This window comes from Octodon degus, unplaced genomic scaffold (genome assembly GCF_000260255.1).
Source record: "Octodon degus isolate 3935 unplaced genomic scaffold, OctDeg1.0 scaffold00153, whole genome shotgun sequence".
NCBI lineage: Eukaryota > Metazoa > Chordata > Mammalia > Rodentia > Octodontidae > Octodon > Octodon degus.
Genome location: NW_004524729.1, coordinates 4700717 through 4720146, shown reverse-complemented (window position 1 = coordinate 4720146; position 19430 = coordinate 4700717). Strand labels below are relative to the sequence as shown.

The 19430-nt window shown below is 61.1% G+C and overlaps 1 protein-coding gene across 1 annotated transcript in view; it reads right to left on the bottom strand.

The window, feature by feature from the left end:
* Fam19a5 (family with sequence similarity 19 member A5, C-C motif chemokine like) overlaps positions 1 to 19430 on the bottom strand; it is a 97072-nt gene that overhangs the window by 14073 nt on the left and 63569 nt on the right. The window contains exon 3 of the mRNA XM_023702574.1: positions 13227 to 13354. Within this exon, the coding sequence (XP_023558342.1) occupies positions 13227 to 13354 (128 nt within the window). The remainder of the gene's footprint in view (positions 1 to 13226; positions 13355 to 19430) is intronic.

The following is a 19430-nucleotide window of genomic DNA, read 5'->3' as shown; positions in this document are numbered from 1 at the left end:
CGAGGCATTACGGCAAGAGCGCTGTTCTTCACAACATGCAGAATATATTAGAAAAACTGCGGTAGCCATAGCTACAGGAATTGTCTATGTCCAGCCCCTGCACTCCGTGGTGACCATTAATCTTCCTCCGCGCGACCTTTTCCATCTTGGGCTCCTGGTTCTGATGTCTGTCTTTATTGGCCTGAGTGCTTCTTTTGTTTCCCTCTTCAAGACCAGCCTGTGGGTGGTTTACTTCCTAAATCCTTGCAAATCTGCTCTCTTCCTTTTCCCCAAAACGAGTAGGGACAGGGCTGAATTCCGAGGAAGAACTGCTTTTCAGCCCAACCCCTGGGTGGGTTCCTTCCTGTCTCCCTGCGTTCAGAGGGCAGCGTGCGTCCACAGCACCTGCGGGTCAGAATTCTCCTTCTGCCACCTTCCCTATTTGCTCCACACCAGCTGGGTCCGAAGATGTCGCCGGGGACGCCGAGCCCAGCATGGCTGGGCAGCGTCTCTCCCGGAGCTCCCTCCCACCCGGCCGACTGGGCTTCCGGCCTGCGTCCTTGAGCCCAGCTGCCGCCTCTCCTAGCCCCCTGCCCTGCTGTTCCCTAGGGATCCACTCGGCTTTCACATCGCTCTCACGTCCCTTCTCCGATTCTCTGCACGACAGTGCTGCTACATGTGACGTCCAGTACGTATCTGAATTCTCCTCTTCTGTTTTTGGCAGCCCGGCACTCCCTCCTGTTTCTCCTGGTGGGTCTTGCAGGTCCGCTCTGGGTCCAGGCCGCCTCTGCTGTAGGCTCCGGCATCACCACGGCCACCTCGGTCCCTGTGGTACAGAGAAGCAGCGTCCCTAGAGGCCACAGTGTCACGACCACTGCTGAGGGATGTCTTCAGGGCCACGGACTCCTTCCCACTGCCCGGGTTTGTCTTAGGCTCCTGACTCAGTTTTCACTTTTTTTTTTTTTGGCAGAACCGGGAATTGAACGCAGGCCCTTGGGCTTGCCAGGGAAGCACTTGTTCCACTGTGATTTGATGCTAGCCAGGAATGCAGGAGGCTGGGGGAGTATGCGCATGCCCAGCCCCCTCTGTCCTGTGGTTGGGAGGGCTGGCCTGGGGCTGGGGTGTCTTCAGGGCCTGTCAGCCTTCCTGCGCTGGGAGGAGCCCGCGCTAGGCCCCTTGCCCCTGAGGGGTCTGTCCACACTGGGCTTTCTCGCTCTCCAGGGATGGATGCTGGGAGCAGCAAGGCTCTCCGGCTGTGTGCATCTTGCAGGCGTGCTCACCAGCTCTCGATGCCAAAGCCCAGCACCTGCAGAGTGCCCTCTGCCTACCCGGGTGCTGACCAGCACAGCCTCGAGGCCCCACGGCCAGCCCTGCACAAGAAGCACACAGAGACCTGGCAGGACTGAAGGTCACGGTCACGGCCATGTTCAAAGGACAGCACCCGGGCCTCTGCTCAGCGCTTAGCCCACGTGGGCTCGTCTCTTCAGTGCTGTGGAGGCACTGTTTCTAGAACACTGAAACTGGCAACCAGCACAGGCTGGGAGGGAAACCCTCGGCACGGCTCAAGGCAGCAGCTCTCACTCCTGGGCGCGGGGCCGTCGGATCTGACTCCCAAGTGCCACCTGGCCGGCAGGCAGCTTGGGACAGGCCCCACCCTGTGGGGGCAGCCAGGTGTTGTGGCACATAGCCCAGGTGGGGCTGGGGAGGGGATGCCCAGGGGGGTGCCAACTAGGTAGTGAGAGTGGGTGAGGGCATGGCCTGGGTGTTGGCCTCAGCTGCCCAGTCTCTGGCTTAGTGGGGCGCTGACATTTACTGCAACAGCCTTCTAAAAGACTGGTGGCATCCCTGCCACATCTTCTTCCTGCAGCAGCATGCAGGAGCCGAGCGGCAGGGGCTGGCTGAGGCCCTGCTCCTACCTGCTGCCGTCCAGCAGCCCACAGCTGGGCATGCCAGCCACAGACCCATGGCACAGGTGTCTGCCCAGCTCGGCACAGCTGGAGCCTGGGCACAAGGGCGTCAGCCACGGCTCAGCACGCAGCTCCCGGGCGGGTGAGGAAGCAGCCTCAGCCCCAGCTCTGCCACATGCACACTCCTGGGTTGTGCCTAGCTTACAGGACTTAACTTTTCCAGTGCAGCTAAGAAGCGCTGAGTTCACTTTTGTCCTTTATGAGACAATGAGCTACTAAGCAACTTCACCTCCGAGTTACAAGGACATCTTACGCCAAAGCAGAGAAACACGTCTCAGATATCCAGCCAGCACCACTCTCAGGGTGGGCTCCCAGCCTTCCAGCCCAGCAGCCACTTGTGGGCAGACAAGGCTGGTAAACGGCTCTGAGACAGACACACGTGGTGGCCGCACCTGGACACACACACCTGGTCAGCCACACCCGACTGAGGCCTGGCCCAGCAGGGTTCCTTAGGAAGATCTCACCAGGTGTCTGGCGTGGCTGTGGGCCGTGACTGGGCCCTCTTTAGGTGAACATCACATCGCCTCCACCTGTCCAGGGAGCACTTTGGACCTCGGCTCCAAGCAGCCTCAAATGAGTCCACTGTGCATCAAAAAGCTGCCCTCTGTGGCCTGTGCGGGGTCCAGCAGGCCCCAAGATCAAGTGCCCCCCACTTCAGCCCTGGTGCCGGACACACAGGAGGGATGGAAGGGGTGGACAGAGGCTGCGTCACTACCAAGGCCCAGGCTACCCCACTAGGTCCTGACCCCCACCCCGAGGTCACCCCAGGGCAGCCTTCAGGCACCGCGAGGCTGCAGGCGACCACAGCGGCACCAGAGACCCCTTTGCACACGCCCTGGAGAACACGACACGCTGTCCCCTGCCCCCGCTGGGTCAGCCCCCTTGGATTCCAACTGCCTGCCATTTATGTATCTAAGATGATTCAAACAGCAGCTACTTCAAGGAGAATGGAGACTAACACAGCACAATGACTGTAAACAGCACCCGCGCAGAGCGCTGCCCATTCCCGAAAGTTACCGCAGAAAGGATGCAAGCGTGGCCAAGCCAGTCTGTTTCTGGGCTCATTCTGCTGAGAAGACGAAGGATGCGGCTGCTCACAGCAGGTGTGGATGCGGCACTGGCCTGGGCGCCTCTGTTCACACACCGCATCTATCAGGATGCCCAGCAATCACTGTGGCGGTGAATGGCACAAGTCAAAGGGGCACAAGACGGATCACAGGAAGGGCTGGGGCAACGACTTGCCATTTTTCATTGTCTGTGCCCAACAAAGATTAGTTTGGGTGCAGGTCTTGGGCTCCTGGGGCCTCGGCACCCCTTGCCCACCTGGTCTCTCATGCAGCTTTCTAATCCTCAGGGGCTCTGTTCTTGGGGCACCACATTCAGGGTCTGGGTTGATGGGCACTGCGGATATGGGCGCAGTGCCAGCTCTGCTCCTCTGGGGTGAGAAGGGCAGTCTCTCTGCTTCCTGGACACCCCGCCCTGCCCTGGGCAGGCCTGCACTGCTCCCAGGCAGAGCGCTCGGCAGAGGACAGGAGGTGCCCGCTCATCCCGGGTAGCTTCCTGTGGGCTCAGAGCAGGGTCCCCTCCTCAGGTCCTGGAGCACGGGCAGCTCAGGGCTATGGGGAATCCTGGTGCCCAGGTGAGTGGAGCCAGGCTGCAGCTGGGACACATCTACCTCTCTCCTCACAGGGGCTTCGCACAGGGAATCCCAGGTGAGCGCCCACTTGTGCAGGAGGCCGGTTCCCGCACTCCCCGGCCTATGCAGGTGCACAGCGAGCTGCATCATGTGCTCCAGGGCCACTGCCCAGGGTGGGCTTGTCCCTGCACAAGCTGCCTGCAGATGGTTCCAGGGTTCTTCTGCTGGTTCCTCCTTGGGTCTGGAGCGCTTCTAGAGCCAGCTCGTCATCCAGGTCCCTCCAAGGCTCCCAGAGGATGGTATAAATGACCAGGTGGGCCCCTTGGGCACCTGCATGTCCTGGAGCCCGGATGTGTGCTGTGCCACCACCTCCCTGCTCAGGTGAGCGACCTCCAGGAAGGCCGTGTGCAGCTGAGGTCCTGTTCACAGGGCCATCAGGCTCAAATGTCACAGAGGATGTGACCCAGGGGAGCCCTGGGGGCAGGGAGCTGGGGTCTGCTCCTGGGGGTACAAACAGGCAGCTGCCCACTATACCCAGGGCCATGGCCAGAGTGGTGGAGACTGTCGAGACTCCTGCCTGGCAGGATGAAGGGCATCTCAGAGGCCTCCAAAGACGTAAAGGAAAGGAGGACTGGGTGCAGGTGGCGGGAGCCAGCCCTTGCTCAGTGATGCCTGACCCTCTATCACTGGTGCTCGGGGACATGGCCCTGTGGCACACACACTGGGGTCTGTGACAGGCTGGGTGGCTCACGGTGTGCAGAGGCCACAGGGTGGCATGTGCCAGGATGCTCAGCCCTGGGCGCTGTCTCCGGAGCTTGCAGCCGGTTCTGTGCGGGCTCAGCAGCTGAACCCCGGCAGGGCTTCCTCCTTGCTGGGAACAGAGCTACCATTCACAGCCTCATCAGCCGGCAGAGGTCAGGCACAGTGGGGCACAGGGCACTCCACGGGGCTCTGGGGACAGCCTCAAGGGGGAGGGGAGCAGGCCCAGCCTCAGCGAGGGCAGGCCTGGAGACGCCGGATCAGGTCAAGGTGGAGGTGACAAATCACATCCACGTCCCCGAAGTCCACAACACCAGGGTGAGGGACTCCATGTCACCTGAACATGAAACAGGCTGCAGAAACCTGGCCACAAGCAGAGGGAGGAGCCCCATGGGACTGTGACGCGGAGGGGTTCAGAGGAGCCCATCAGCTTGGAAGCTGCTGGCCTCAGACTCCGGGCTGGCCACAGGGCTGGGAGGGCGTCTGGCCAGGGCCAGGGTAGACACCAGTGGTGCGGCTGGGCTCCGCAGGTGGCCCCAGGCACTTGCCTGTCTTCTTCATGCCCTTTGCATGGGTCCTGCTGGTCCGTGCCCGATGTCCCTCCGCTGGCTATGTGGGGACCCCACACAAGTCCATGCCGGCTCCTGCCTGATGTCACCAAGTCCCATCCAGGACACCTGTGGTCCTTCCAGATCCCCTGCACCTCCTCTGATGGTCAGGACTCTGCAGTCAGGACTCGCTGCGGCTGTGCAAAGGACTCCACAGCCCGAGCTGGAGGCCTGACGACTCGGCTCTCGGCAGTGCGCCAGCCCTGCCCTGAGGTCTTGCCCCCGCAGCTCACACACTGCAGCCCAGCTGGCTGGAGCCTGGCTCACTTTCAGTGAGGCCCGAGCCCTGGAGCTCTCTGGACACCAGCGCTCTTGCTGGGCCAGAGGACAGATCCTGTGTGGGCATGCACTCTCCTCAGCAGCCTGTAGTCCAAGGAGGACCCATGCGGGGTCCTCTAGAACAGGGGCTGCATGCCTAGGAGTGGAGGGAGGCTGGCCAAAGCGAGGCAGGTGTCAGACACCACGTGCAGTGCAGGGCCTGATTGCCATGGGACAGCCTGCACCCTACTCCCTACTGCCTAGACAGCTGGAAGATAGGCACAGACTCCAGCCGGAAGCATGCACAGGGCAGCCTCTGCCCGCCCCTGGACGATGCCCCTAAGCCTGCGGCCGCAGCCCCCTCTGTCCTCAGGGACACCTAGGGTGAAGCCTGTGGTGAATTCCCACGAAGGACCCTTCCAGGACTTGGGAGTCCAGGGCAGGACCTGGGTCTGCAGCCACCACTGATTGTCCTGGTCATGCTGTTCCCCGAGACGCCACTGCATTCCGAGACTGTGTCTTTGTTTGTGACCTAGATTTCCTTCTGAGCTTCAGGACATCCCTGTCCCTCGCGGCCTGAAACTTCAGCGGCAGCTCTGGACGGCTCTTTTCATTCCTTGGGGCCTGTGGCACATGCTCTCTCTTGGGATCCCATGGCTTTCAGGGCTGGGAATATTTTTAGAAAATATTTCTTTGATAATTTTTTTCTCTCTTTTTCCATTTCTCTCTATTTTTGGATCTTTTACCCTCCAGGCCTCCCAAATTGATCTGCTATTTTTTTCTTTTTTTCCTATTTCTGAGAAAAAAATATATATCTACTTTTCTGTTGGATTGCCTCAATTTCATGTTCCAAATATCCAATTGGAGTTCTAACAAGTCCTGCTCTTACTCACATTCCGATAGGTATGCAACAGGTTCACACACACTTCTCGAAAGTGTTTCCTGATTCCCATTCAGACAGCACCCTGCTCCCAGCATTTCCTACATGTGATCACTTGTGGCCTCACACATGGTCACCTGATCTGTTCAAGTCTTGGGAGGCCACGGGGACTGGAGGCCAGGGCTGGGCTGACCTTGGCCATCAGGCAGGACAGGGTCTGGGCCAGCTGCAGCCCCCTGTCAGGGGCAGGCTCCCACACCCTCCAGCACGGCAGCCTTTAGTACCCCACTTCCTACCTTGGGGCTCAGGAGGCCTGGCCACGGGCTGTCCAAAGCACCAGTGCATAACACCATGCCTATCCACCGGACCAGGAAGTCGCAAAGGTGGCCGAGTCATAGGGGTAGGGGAAGCGGGTGCGCTCCTGCTGGTAGACGGCCAGGGCTCCACGGCCACACTCTCTGTCGCTTCCTGGGCCCTGGACACAGCTCCCCCCACTGGTTCAACTTGGCATGCTGGTTCAACTTTCGTCCTTGTGTTGCCTTTTCTCCTGCTTCCTTTCTTCCTGAGTTCCTGTTCCTTTCCATCTCTCTCCCAAACAGGCATCCTGGGTCACCCCCACGTTAGGGACAGGGCACTAAAGGGCCGACGGGTGGCAGCGGGGCGTCTCAGCAGGGTCCTCTGGCCTCCACTCACAGAGCTGCAGGTTTGGGTTTTGGCTGAGTGAGTGGAGGGATGGCTCCCAAAATCTACATCCACAAGGATCTGAGCAGCTGACCACTTCTGGAGACAAAAGCTGTCGGACGCCGCTTGGATCTGGAGATGACGTCTTGGGCTTAGCACACATCCCGAATCCAGGACCAGCAGCTTTGTAAGAAAAGGAGACTGGACACTCAGCAGGTCACATGGAGACAGCGAGACGCTGAGGCGCTTCAACCACTAGCTGGCGTCCTGGGGAGCTGCCACAGCAAGAGCGCAGAGGGTACCTGTAAGAGCCGCCCTTGGGACAGGCCTGCCTTTATCCCCAGATCTGGATAAAGCCTGTGTGTGAAACTACCAGCAGGTGGTCATCGCTTGCAGCAGCCCAGGGACACCCACGCAGGACACTGCCCAGCAAAAGCCTGGGGCCGCGCTCTCCTGTTAAGAGTGGTCTCACAGCCTGCCAGTACACTTTTGCTCAAGGCCCTGACCTCCAAAGACCCCTCCAAGCCCTGCTGGGCCAGTGCCCAGGGTTCAGGCTCCAGGTCCACGTTCTGTGGGCGCAAAGCAGGAAGGACCAGGTGCATCATCGTGTCTACCCCACCCCCACGCACAGGGAGCGCCCCTGCGTTCGGTCGCCCAGCCCACCCTTCGGATGAGGCTGCGGTGGTCCCCTCTGCTGGTTCTGTGCATGCAAGCAGAAATCTGTTGTTTCCCCTGGAGGTACCCGGGTCACCTCATGGCACCTGTGGAAGGCAGGCGAGGGTGGCGTGTGGGCCTCGTTCTGTGCCTGCCACCCGTGCAGGGCTCTGCTGACCAACCGCGTTCCTGTCAGGAGCAGGGCTGTCCGGCCGTTTCCCCACGGACCTGGTGGTGGCTGCAGCCCCCAGAGCGCACAGTTTAACCCTCAGAGCTCCAACTCGCTTTCTGTGACAAGCACTTTCCTGGGATAGCCCCTGCCCCCACCCCTGCTCCGAGGTGGTGGGAAGCTGAACGGGTCTCTTCCTCTCCGTGTCTGGACTTGGTCACCATCCGCCGGAACCGCTCGGCATGCAAGCAGGAAGGGCAGGGGCTCCTCCTCCAGCCCGGCTCTCAGCTCCCAAGCAGGCTCTCTGTAGATGCAGACAGGTGCCAGGCACTGCAGGAAGCGCTGTCCAGGCAGGTCCGTGACAGACAGGGCTTTGCTACCTGATTATCGTGCAGCTTGCCTGAACTTGGGGTGCCCCACCCGGCTGGGAGCTGGGCTAGCACACCAGCAGCTGGTTTAAAGCAACATGAGAGGAGAGGGGAGAGAGGAGGGTTGGCCAGGCCAGCACGTCCCCAGCACCCAGCAAGTCCCAGGACAAAGCTACACACGGCGCCCCAGTGCACTCTGGGACCTTGGCTGGGAAGGCCCATGCAGGACACTGCCCAGCAAGAGCCTGGGGCAGCGCTCTCCTGTTAGGATGGTCTCACAGCCTGGCAGCGCACTTTTGCTCAATGCCTGATTCCCAGAGATCCTTCCGAGCCCTGCTGGGCCAGTGTCTAGGGCTCAGGCTTCAGGTCCACGCTCTGCGGGCGCAAAGCAGGAAGGACCAGGTGGGACAGCCCCTGCCTGACACAGACATGCAGACCCAGGCTTCCTACAGGCAGCTGGGCCCAGGCCCAGCCTGGCCTCTGCTCCAGGGAACGTGATTCATCCATGACATGCCCGGTGACACCTGAGCATGACCACACTCCCCCAGACCCACTGAGCACACTGCTCCCTGTGAATGCGGTTTCTGTCACACGGGATTCAATCATGGTGCTCCACAGCTAATTGGAAAGCAGGTTGTCTCCGATGCCCAACAGGAGCGGCTCTTGGTTGAGCACCTGGCTACCAGCCTTCCCCCCACCCCGGCCCCTGGGAGCCCTGCTGCATGGACCAGAGGCAGCCAGAGCAGAGCAAGTACGAGGCCAGCAAGTGGAGGGCGCCCCGGGACTGTTCCCAGGGACCTGGAGCTGCCACCAGTGCCCTGGTCACCCACAGCGTCCACCAGGGTCACCCCAGCCAGTGCAGACAGATGTCCTCAGGGCACAGCCAGACCTACCACAGGGCCTCCGAAGTGCCCCAGGGCCCAGCGTGTCTCTGGGGACCTGCAGGATGGCGGATTTCCATCTCCCACGTGATCCCAGGCGTGCATGCCTGATTCATTAAATGGACTCCCCCCTGACCCTGGAGCTCACTGATGTTTTGTTCCATTTCTTCCTCCTTCTGAATGCTGATTGTGAGCCACTGAATTACTTTCACGACCCACTAATGGGGTGACGACCTGCACTTGGAGAAGCGGTGATCTCGGAAATGCAAACGTCAGCATGCGCCCAGGTCCCCGTTGGGTTAATCAATGAATCCATTTATCACACTACTTATGCAGGCCAGACAAGGGCAGGGCTGGGGATACCAAAGCCCAGGGCTTGCCCTTGAGTGGCGCCCCCTCTGGGGACACAGAGAAATAATAGGTAACAGGCACAGCCGGGGTGGGGGGCAGAGGTGGCTGGAGGAGGGTTCTGACCCAGGCGTGGGCACTTGGACAGAGTCACCAGGCTTCCTAGGGTCAATTTATTAAAAAAGCCATCACCTCTTAGAAAATCAATTTATGAGGACAGGGTTCCTGGGGGGTTCATTTACCCCCTGTAAGGGTTGGGATGGGACGTGGAGTGGAATTACGAGCTTCAGTTCTACATTGTTGGGCTTGAGAGTCCCGGAGACCCCTGAGAGGCCTGGAAGCGGGGTTCGAGGCCCTGAATCTGTGGGAGCCGGGTCCTGCAGCTCCCAAGAGAACCCGATAGCCCATGCCCTGGCCCCGGCACAAGTGCTCTCAGGGTCTTCACCAACGCTGTCCAGGATGTGGGACAGAGGCCAGGCCACCTCCCTGGCCTTCCTGCTACCTGGCTACCATGGTCACTCAAGCTGACCAGCTGCGGCTTTCATGGCTGGAGCTCGTGGGCCTATGAGCCACAAGGAGTCACCAAGCAAGTTCACAAGGTGCTTCCCATAAATCGGACACTGGACAATCACAGTTCTTTCCACCACGAGTAGCTGGCCGGCAGCTTGTCCTTGGCAGTGCTGGCCTCGGCCTCACACCCCCAAGAGCAGGAGCAGGCCCAGGACCCCGAGGCCCAGTGTCGAGACACAGGGAGAGGGGCCAGGGGCCCTTGCCCTACTACTTGGTTTGTCAGTAGAGCCCCGTTAAAAGGAAGCAGCAGGTACGAGAAGAGGACACAGGCACGAGCAGCACGGGGCAGGGCGAGGCTGAGTCCCCACCATGGTGCACTACAGCCTGGCAGTGACGGTGCCTGCAGGGTCCACAGGGGCTGCTCCAGGAGGGCCTGCCTGTGTCACATGGCACCACAAAGGTGCGTGTGACCCCCCGCCCTGCTGCACAGCCGGGCGAGAGCAACGATATACAGCACATGGGCCTGAGGGCACAGAGGGCCAGCTGATACCAGGGCCTGCTGACTGTCCTTTTCTGGTGGCCTGGGGCAGCCGCTTCCACCCCACACTCCTGAGGAGGCCCCTGCATGCTGGGGGTACCTGAGCGCCAGCCCGGAGGTGCCACGGCGAGGCAGGGCTCCTGACCGCGTGGCTGGCTGGGAGCAGCTGCTTCAGACGAGGACACTAGGCAGAGTGGGGGTCACCACCCTTCAGAGTGCATGAAAGCCCCCCAGTGGCTCAGCTTGGAAGGGGCTTCTGTGTGCAGGGATCTCACCATAGTAAGCAGGTGACACTGACAGCCTTGAGTCGTGCTGCTGGTCTGCCTTGGGGACAGAGCTGGGCCAGGCTAAGGGCTATGACAGGTCTTGTCCCCTCCTGCTCCAGGTGAGTGACACCTTGTGGGAAAGTCAAGGACATCTGTAAAGCCGGTGCCCTGGGAGTGAGGCCCTTGCTGCCCAGGAGAAGGGCTCAGTAGGCAGCAAGGCAGGGGCGCCTTCCTCTCTGGGCCTTCAGCTGGTGGCTGGGCTTAGGACACTGATGCAATGGGCGTGCTCAGCAGGCTTAGCAGAGAGGCGACAGCTCCGCATATGGACCTGGAGTGGGAGTCTGCCTCCCAACCCCGGCTGCCACAGCCCAGGACGGCTGGACATGCAGCTTCTGGGATGGCAGGAAACTGCCACCCTTTGTGTCATTTTTCATGGCTTTGCCGTCCAGTGTGTGAGCATGGACTACAGGGGTTACAGCAGAATTCCCTGTGGGGAGGACACAGCCCTGCGCCGACCCGGCCTCCTGTGCCATCCGCACACCCTGGAACCCGACCATGCTTTACACATGTGTGAGTGACCAACAACAGCGTCTGCACCTGCTGCAGTGGCTACTAAGCAGGCCTGCGAGGCTTCCGACGTCATTACTAAATGTGGGCTTGCAGGGTTATAGCGAAACCATTACAGTGAAAGTAGCACGAGTTATGGACTTATAGGGGCCTAAGACAAGTCTCCTTCATGCACGGGCCAGGCCAGCCAAGAGAGCACACGCCCGGGCCTTGGCGGCAGGAACCATGATGGAGCTTCGGGCACCAGGAGGGGCAGAGGCCACAGGCCAGGATGTTCTGAGGTGGCCCTGGCCTGCTGCATTCAGTGGACATCAACTGACCCCAGTGTCCCCAGGCACAGCAGAGCAGAGCCAGGAGGCAGGTGAGAGGAGGTGCCCACTCCTGCCGCACTGGGGCTGCTGAGGCCCCTGCCCTCATGTCATCTATTCAAGCCTGACCTGCCACCCCAGCTGGTTGGCCTTGTGACATCCCAAGCCTGGATCATAAGGTTCTAGAGGAGTCCCCTGCCCATCGTGCTCTGTACTTCAGGGTACAGAGTATGGCCTGTGTCCTCAGAGGGGCCAGAGGTGGTCACCCAGGCTTGGGGCCAGTTGTCACCCCCAGGCTCCATCTGGGAGGACATGGCCTCCCCAGGGCCACAGAGGCAAGGCTCCTGTCCAGTCTCACTTCCAAGCATGAATCTGGGGGCTGGGCTGGCAGCGCAGAGGCCCATCACGGTCACATGTGCTGAACAAGGGCTGCGTGCCTCTTCCCCAGGTGTCCAGATGCGGATGTCAGAGCCCTGAGCCTCTTGATGCTGTCACGGAAAGTACTTGCCTGGGCAGCCCTGGTACAAGAACCCCGACCCTCCAGGAGATCATCGCCCACCTCGGGAGCCGCCCAGCCAGCAGAGCCATGGCAGCGAGAAAGCTGGAAGAAGCTGCGGGTCCCTACAGCTGTGGGGCAGGACAGACCCTCGCCTCTGCCCGGCCACATTGGAGCCGGTGCAACGCGGGGCTGGGAGCCAGCTCGGGAAGCTCAGGCTGTCAGCTGCTTGGAAAGCCTGAGACCTGGTACTCTGTGCCGCTCCTGGACAGCCGAGCTCAGGAAGGGACATGCCGCTGGCCCTGGCTGCAGGAAGGCCAAGTTGCGCACGTTCCGCATAGAGCTGGCCTCAGGACAAGCTGCTGGACGCCGGGCTGCAGCCCTGGCCTCGGCTGTGGCTCGGGTTGGGGGTCGTGTGCTGCGGCATCACAGCTCTGTCCTGACGGCACTCAGAGGCATCTGCTTGCCCAGCCCGTGGGCCAGGTGACTGCAGGCCCCTCCCCGGCAGCCACAGCCAAGGGCCCCTCAGACACACGGCTAGCACAGCCTGTGCAGGTCTCCCATGGAAGGACCAGCAGAAGAGTGGGTGTTCTCCAGTCTTGTGGGTGGGCCGCAGCCTTGGCCTGAGCAAGCTCTGGGCCCTCACAGCCCCTTCTGTGGCCCTAGATCCATCACTCACAGAGCCTGGATTGGCAGGGGGACAAGAACCCAGCCTCTTGTCTACCATGAGGGGACAGCAAGGTGGGGGAGCCAGCCAGCAGAAGAGGTCAGCCGTGGACTCCAGCAGTGGGCCGCCCAGAGCTGCCCACATGGCCACTGCAAGGCAGTATGGCCCCCAGCACCAGAGGAGGGAATGTCAGAGAGAGGCTCCGCGAAGGACGAAAGCCGCCCACATGAAACACGGTCTGAGGACCAGATCAGCCCTGGTGTCTTTTGAGGAGCTGGCAGAGCGCCTGCTCAGTGGGAAGAGGAGGCACCGAGCGCGCAGAGGATCAGCAGGCAGCCACCAGGCCACACCTGGGGCAGCAGAACCCTCAGAGCCCAGCCCAGGTCCTGACGCTTTAGAGAGGTCCAGAAGCGCCTCCTCAGGTCAGGGGTTACATGACATGTCCCCCACACGTACCCCGATACCAAATACCCTCTCCAATGGGACAGCAGCCCCTGATGGTGTCCACTGCCCTGCCCCTGAGGCCACCAGCCAATGACCACTTGATCTGGGACAGGTTGCTGGGGTCGCAGTCCTCAGGTCAAAGTGGGGGGCAGAGGGGACGGGGTTCTGCTTGAGAAGCCATGCTGCCACCTGTCCCATCGGAGGCCCCTCCCGGCGCCCATGGCGGCGAGTGGGCCACGTACCGTGGTCGTCTTTATCCGCCCTCCAGGCTGTGTGCACGTCCAGCCGGACCGGTTGATGAGCAGGTCACAGCCCTCCCCCTCCAGGCAGGGGAGCATGTCACACCACTGCTTCGTTCTGATGATGCGTGCTGCAGAGAGAGGGAGGAGACAGTGGTCAGGGCTGCCTGCATGCACGGGGTCCCCGAGGCCTGAGTCCTGCGCCAGCTCTCAGTGCCTGGACACCACAGGGGCCCCTGGGCGGCTCAGGTGTGGCTGCACATGCCAGATTCAGTGGCCCCAGGGACAGGCAGGTAGGAAGGCTGGCCAGATACTCGTCCTCTAGATAGGAATTCACTTCCTGGGCCACACTTTGCTGGCCCATCGCCCACCAGCACGGAACAACCAAGGGCCACCGTGGCACCAGGCTGGGGGCCAGGAGCCAGGTGGGAAGGACCCAGTTGAACCCAGTGACTGTGTCCCTGTTCTGCAGGCACGTGCTGACCTAAGGCTTGGTCCTTGTGGCCACGGGGCAGGGCAGAGCTGGGCACTGGTGCGGGCCAGGTTGGTGGGAGGTGACCACTGACTCCCGCGAGCTTAGGGGCCTGGGGCCCAACTGACTTCTTCCAGACAGAAAATTACACGAGCTTCTTCCCTGGGCCTCCCGCCCCAGGCACAGGGAGCCCGGAGACAGCGCCGGCAGAGGAGGCCCTGGACACAGGGAGCCCACGGTGTGGCTGCAGGCCTAGCTTCGGCACTCCCTCTCAGAGCCTCCAAAGCCCTACTAGCGATTTCTCGGGTAGGTAACCATGCCGCCTCCTGCTGTATGGGCTTCTACCTCCCTCCCTGTCTGCTTACAGAAGCCCACAAACACCTGGAGTCCAGAGAGAAGCGTGCCCACCCCTGCTCGGAGCTGTTTCTGTCCAGCCCTAACTTACGCATGTGTACGCCTGCCTCTCCACAGTTCTGCCCCTAACTTCACCCGCAAGGTCAGAGAAAAGAGAAAACAGCATTTTACAAGGCAAACCCAACCACGAAGACCTGGGTCCATGCCACGTGAGGGGATAAACGTGACCAGCCTCCCCGCTTGGGCTCCCCCTTCCTGGGGCTTTGCCTGCTCTCTGCCCTGGTGCAGAGCCCTGGGAGGTGCCTGAGCCCCTGAGCCTGGCCACGCCCTCCCTGCAGAGACTCTGGCCCAGGAGAGGACAACCGCCCTCACCGCCAGGCTCCAGCTCCACTCCCTCTGGGAGTTTCCTTGGCTCCTGGCTCCCACCTGTCCTGGAAGTTCTTTTCTGTTTCACTTTTTTGTTTTTTTAAAAAATAAGCCACAGAACCCTCCATTTGCACAAACAAGTGGTGCAGCTCTGTAGGTCCAGCTAAAATCTCTCCTAGCGGGAGGGTCACTCTGCAAACGTCTGCAAACACCTGCGGCCCTGTTCAGGAACCCAGCAGACAGGCAGCCAGGGCCCCTCGCAGGAAGATGCTCTCTCTCCCCGTGCCTGGGAAGCCTCAGTTTCAGCAATCATTCCCGCAGCTCCACTTCACATGGAGTCCTGAGTCTGGCCCTGGACTCAGCAACCACCCCATAGGAGCAATGGGCAAAGGGTGACATGATCAGGGACACCGCCCAGCAGAAGCCTGGGGCCATTCCGTGCAGGGGAATCTGGGAGGTCACAGGTCAGCACAGGGGCAATGGGAGGGGCCTGGACTCCGCTGTGGGCCTGGGCAGATCTGCACAGAGCATGGCACCCCAAGCTAGGTGAGCTACGCCTAGCAGGCGCAGCAGAGTACCTGTGGGTGTGCTGCCCGCCCCGCCCTGGCACCCTCAGGCCTGCAGCCCTTTCCAGGCCCTGCTGTGCACCGAGTGCACACTGGTGTGCTGAAGCCCAGTGCCTTCAGTGTGGAGACAGGGCTTTGGGAAGTCACCAAGGCCACCAGGGTCTGAGACCTGAGAGATGGGACCGATGCCTCCTGAGAAACACCAGAGTCCCCCACCTGCCTGTCACCCTGGGGACACGGTCAGGCCACCGTCGCAGGCTGGGAAGGGCAGGAAACCAGCCCGGGCCTTGCCTTCATCTCCAGAGCAATTGCTCGTGCCCTGCCTGAGGGTTTCACCCAGCAGCCTGAGCTGAGAGGAACGTGGGACCCGGGCCTGACACTTCAGGTGGGCACACAGGCGTCCCCAGAGGGCAACAGGGAAGTGGGGCCCTGCTGCCTGCAGAGCTGGGGAAAGGGCTCCTGGCATCCTGGGGAGCCGCTCCAAGGACACAGCTGCCTCCAGCCTGCCCCCTGCCCAGGCGGTGCCCCCGCCAAGGGGCCAGGTGGTGCTGCACCCCTCTCCTGGCCGCCAGTTACTCCTGCAGTTGCCAGCCACCACCTCTCCCTTCCCGAATGTGTTAGTTATAATGAAAGATGGTACAGAAACCTTTCCTAAACCTGTGAGTAAGATACAGTGTTCTCATGCAAACCCCGCACCCCACGCACTTTATGTGTGGTGTCTGAGGTTCCCCAAGCAAATTACAGTGACCGTGTGTGTGTGTGTGTGTGTGTGTGTGTGCATGCCTGCATCCAGGTGGTGTCGGAAGGGCTCTAGGGGACCTGCAGGAACCCACCTAGTCCCTGTGAACAACCCCAAGGAGGTGCCCGGCACAGCCTGGCCCCCTGCATCCTGAGCCTCAGAGGGCCCCAGGGCCCCAGGGCCGGCTCCTCCTCCCTACTCGGACTAGGAGCTCTGCAGTCAGTGAAGGGCACTTCCAGCCCCAAGAGCTGCAGCGCAGCTGCACACAGCAGGCCCAGTTGTCCAGCCAGTAGCCCAGACCATGCTCCAGGGCCTGGGCCCTCACACACCCCTACCTGAGTGCCAAGGTGGGGGCCGAGCAGGGGCCCCAGGCCATGGGGAGCCCAAGAACTGGATGTGACATGACAAGTGCGGTGCTTGCATCAGGCTGGGACGGAAGGACCAGGGTGGGCCTGGGGCCTCCGTCAGGGCGGAGATGAGGGCTGCCGCGCCGCAGCTAGAGTGCCTGGCCACACACGGCACCCGCCCCCAGGCTGGAGTGTGCACTGACACACCTGTGCACACACAAGCACACACGCATAGGCTGTGCGCCCCCACCAGCACACTCAGGCCTACCACTCTGGGCACTCAGGAGCCTGCTCATTGGAGGGGGAATCGAAAGCGCTGGCCCCGCCCGGTCTCCAGACCCTGGCAACACTGGCCACAGTGCTGAAAACTCAAGTCCTTTGCAGGCCACAGACAGCCATACCTGGCCCAACCACTTCCTGCCAGAGGCAGTGGGAGGCACAGCACTGGCCACCAGGTCTCAAGGACAAAGGGCTTTTCATGCCTGCGCTGCACAGCACCATTTCACGTGGGACATTGCTGAGCAATGTCACAGCAGCTTCAGGGGAGGTGAAGGATGTCCCCGGAGGTGGACGGCACTTCCTGAGGACACGAGGGATAGGCTGTTGGGGGCCCCATGGGGACACAGTCACAGCCTGAGATGTGGGATAGCCGCCATGCTCGCCCTGTGGGCAACTGTCAGGGATTGGCATCTCCCCTATCCTGTGTCTTCTCCGCCTGTCCTAACCTGGGGACAGAAGCCCCCTGGACACACCTGGAGGACAGAAGAGGGGAGCCCCATCCTCAGAGGAAAGAAGATTGCTGGGTGTGTCCATGGCTTTGGGGACAAAGTGAATGGGCTCTGGCAGGTCCGCACACCTCTACCACCACAGATAGGCCTCCCTGGAGATGCAGCCAGATGCCCTGCACAGCCCAGGACCTGGCCACGCTTGGCACGGCACACTAAGACACACACCCGCAGCACACGTGTCCATGTAGTGCGCGACAACACAGATATGCCCAGAGCCAAACATGCACGCAGGAACCACAAATGCACACCAGTGCTCACACCCACACACGTGCTCTCAGCACCTACGTCTGAGGCTGCAGCTGACCACGTGAGACCCCGCCCAGCCCTGCTGCACGCCCTCAGGTGCCGCCATCTATCCAGACCCTGGAGCTGGGAGGCGTTTCGGGCCAGTCGGCTTCCTGGCTGCTTCTAAGGGAGGGACAGCCACAGGGGCCCTGGAAATGGGCACAGAAGGCCGGCTTGCTTCTTTCTCCTGGTCCTGGTGGGCTCTACCACAGAGGTCTGAGGTCCGTGGCACGCTGAGCTTCCTTCTAAGTCTTCTCCGGTGGCCCCGGGCCCCTGGGGCTGCCGCTCTATGCCACTGGCCTTTCCGGAGCATGCGCCGTCAGCAGCAGTGACTAGAGCCAGGCAGATGCCCCTGCGCCTCCGAGGCTGTGCAGCCCTCCGGGGGTGAGCCCAGTGTGTGCCTGCACGCGCCGGCGTGGTGGGCGCGCATGTGTCGGAGACCACGCGCTTAATCGCACGAAGCAGGGGCCCTCCTCCTCCTGGGACCTGCGTTGAATTCCAGCAGGACTAGGCACCAGGACGTCACTGGGGGAAGCCAGGGTAGCCGGAGAGCAACCGACTGCCCTCTCCCTCCCTTCCCGCTCCCCGTCTGGGGCAGTTCATTAGCAGTAACGTGGCAGTAAATAGAAGATGAGATTTTTTTCTGTTCACAGTCCCTGCAATAACTGGATTCTTCCCGCTCAAAGCAGCGCCCGCTCACGCTGTAAAGCAAAGCTGTCCCCGGGCGGAAACCACAGCAGCGTAAGCAAGTTATCACGAACGAGTATGAAAAGCGCCCGTGGGATGGCGCCGAGTAAGACCGCAGGCTGGCGACCACGGACCGAGCCGCAGTTCGGGGCAAGCGCTCGGGCACCGCTCCCGCATGTGCGCAGGCGCCGCGGTGCACCAGGAGATGTGCGGGCAGCAGGTAGCGCCGGCACCCTGGGGCCCAATCCGGGTCCTGTGTCTCTGGGAAGCATCTGCCTTGTAAAATTAATGCTGCAAATTTAAATTTTATTGGTTTTGCAGTTTTGTTTGTGTTTAATTTGTAAATGGGTTTCGGTTCATTCCAGTTTTATGGTCTGGGAGGGCTCCATTTGTTCATATTGCTGCAAGACTGTAATCAAGGCAATGTAGGTCAGCGGTGGGCTGCAGGGTAGGAGGGAGCCTCTCCAAGGGGTCTGTGCCCCAGGCATCTGCCTGCTACCAGGCCACAGCAGGCTGGTCGGAGGCAAGGGACACAGCTGGCACCGGCTGGTCGGCAGAGAGGCCTGGCCCGCTGCGGGTGGGACACAACCCTGCCAGGCCCAGGCTTGCCAGAGCCCAGCTGGGAGGCAGCCTGGGCTGCAAAGGGGTATGCAAAGGAGGACACTGGTGCCTGGGGACAGCTCTTCTGGGCTCAGGCTGCTGACATCCCGTGGAAGGCACGCAGGAGGCGTGGAGCAGGCACGTGGACCGCTGTGAGGTGGGGCAGACCCAAATGGGGGTGTGGCTTCCCACGGTCAGAAGGGCCGGAAGTTCCGCTCCTAGACGGAGGCGTTTTCAGCGGGTCCTGTGCTTCTGCATCCTGTGGCCTGCAGCCTCGCTCAGTGATCAGATCCGAGTTGCAGGATGGCGGAGCACCGATTTCCTGCTGCTCACAGCTGGCTGCTCAGACACCTCTGTCCTTCAGCTAAGCAGGGCTGGAGAGGAGGAGGTGGAAAGGTTTAGGAGGGCGCCGCGCCTAGCCCAGGGCTGCTCGGGCTGCCCGGCTTCTCCAGACCACCTTCTGTGCACCTTGAAGCCCGAGAGCCAGGCTGCAAAGTCTTCTCTGCCTCCCATTCCGTGCAGAACTGCTGTCCTGCGGGTCCAGCCAAGCTGCTGCTTCTGGAGTGGCCACCTGATCCCAGAGATACCTCCCATCACCATTACCACCAATGCCATTGTCAGCATCGACACCAACATTATCATTGTAATCATCACCAACATCATCGCCACCATCACCACCACCAACATCACAATCATCATCATTGACACCATCACCACCACCATCATTCCCACCGTCACCACCACCATCACCACCACCACCATCCTCCTCAACATCACAATGACCACCATCACCACCACCATCACTACCATCGCCATCACCACCACCACCACCACCATCTTCCTCACCATCACAATGACCACCACCACACCATCATCTCCACCACCACCACCACCACCACCACCATCACTACCATCACCATCACCACCACCATCCTCCTCAACATCACAATGACCACCACCACCACCACCACCATCACCACCACCACCACCACCATCCTCCTCA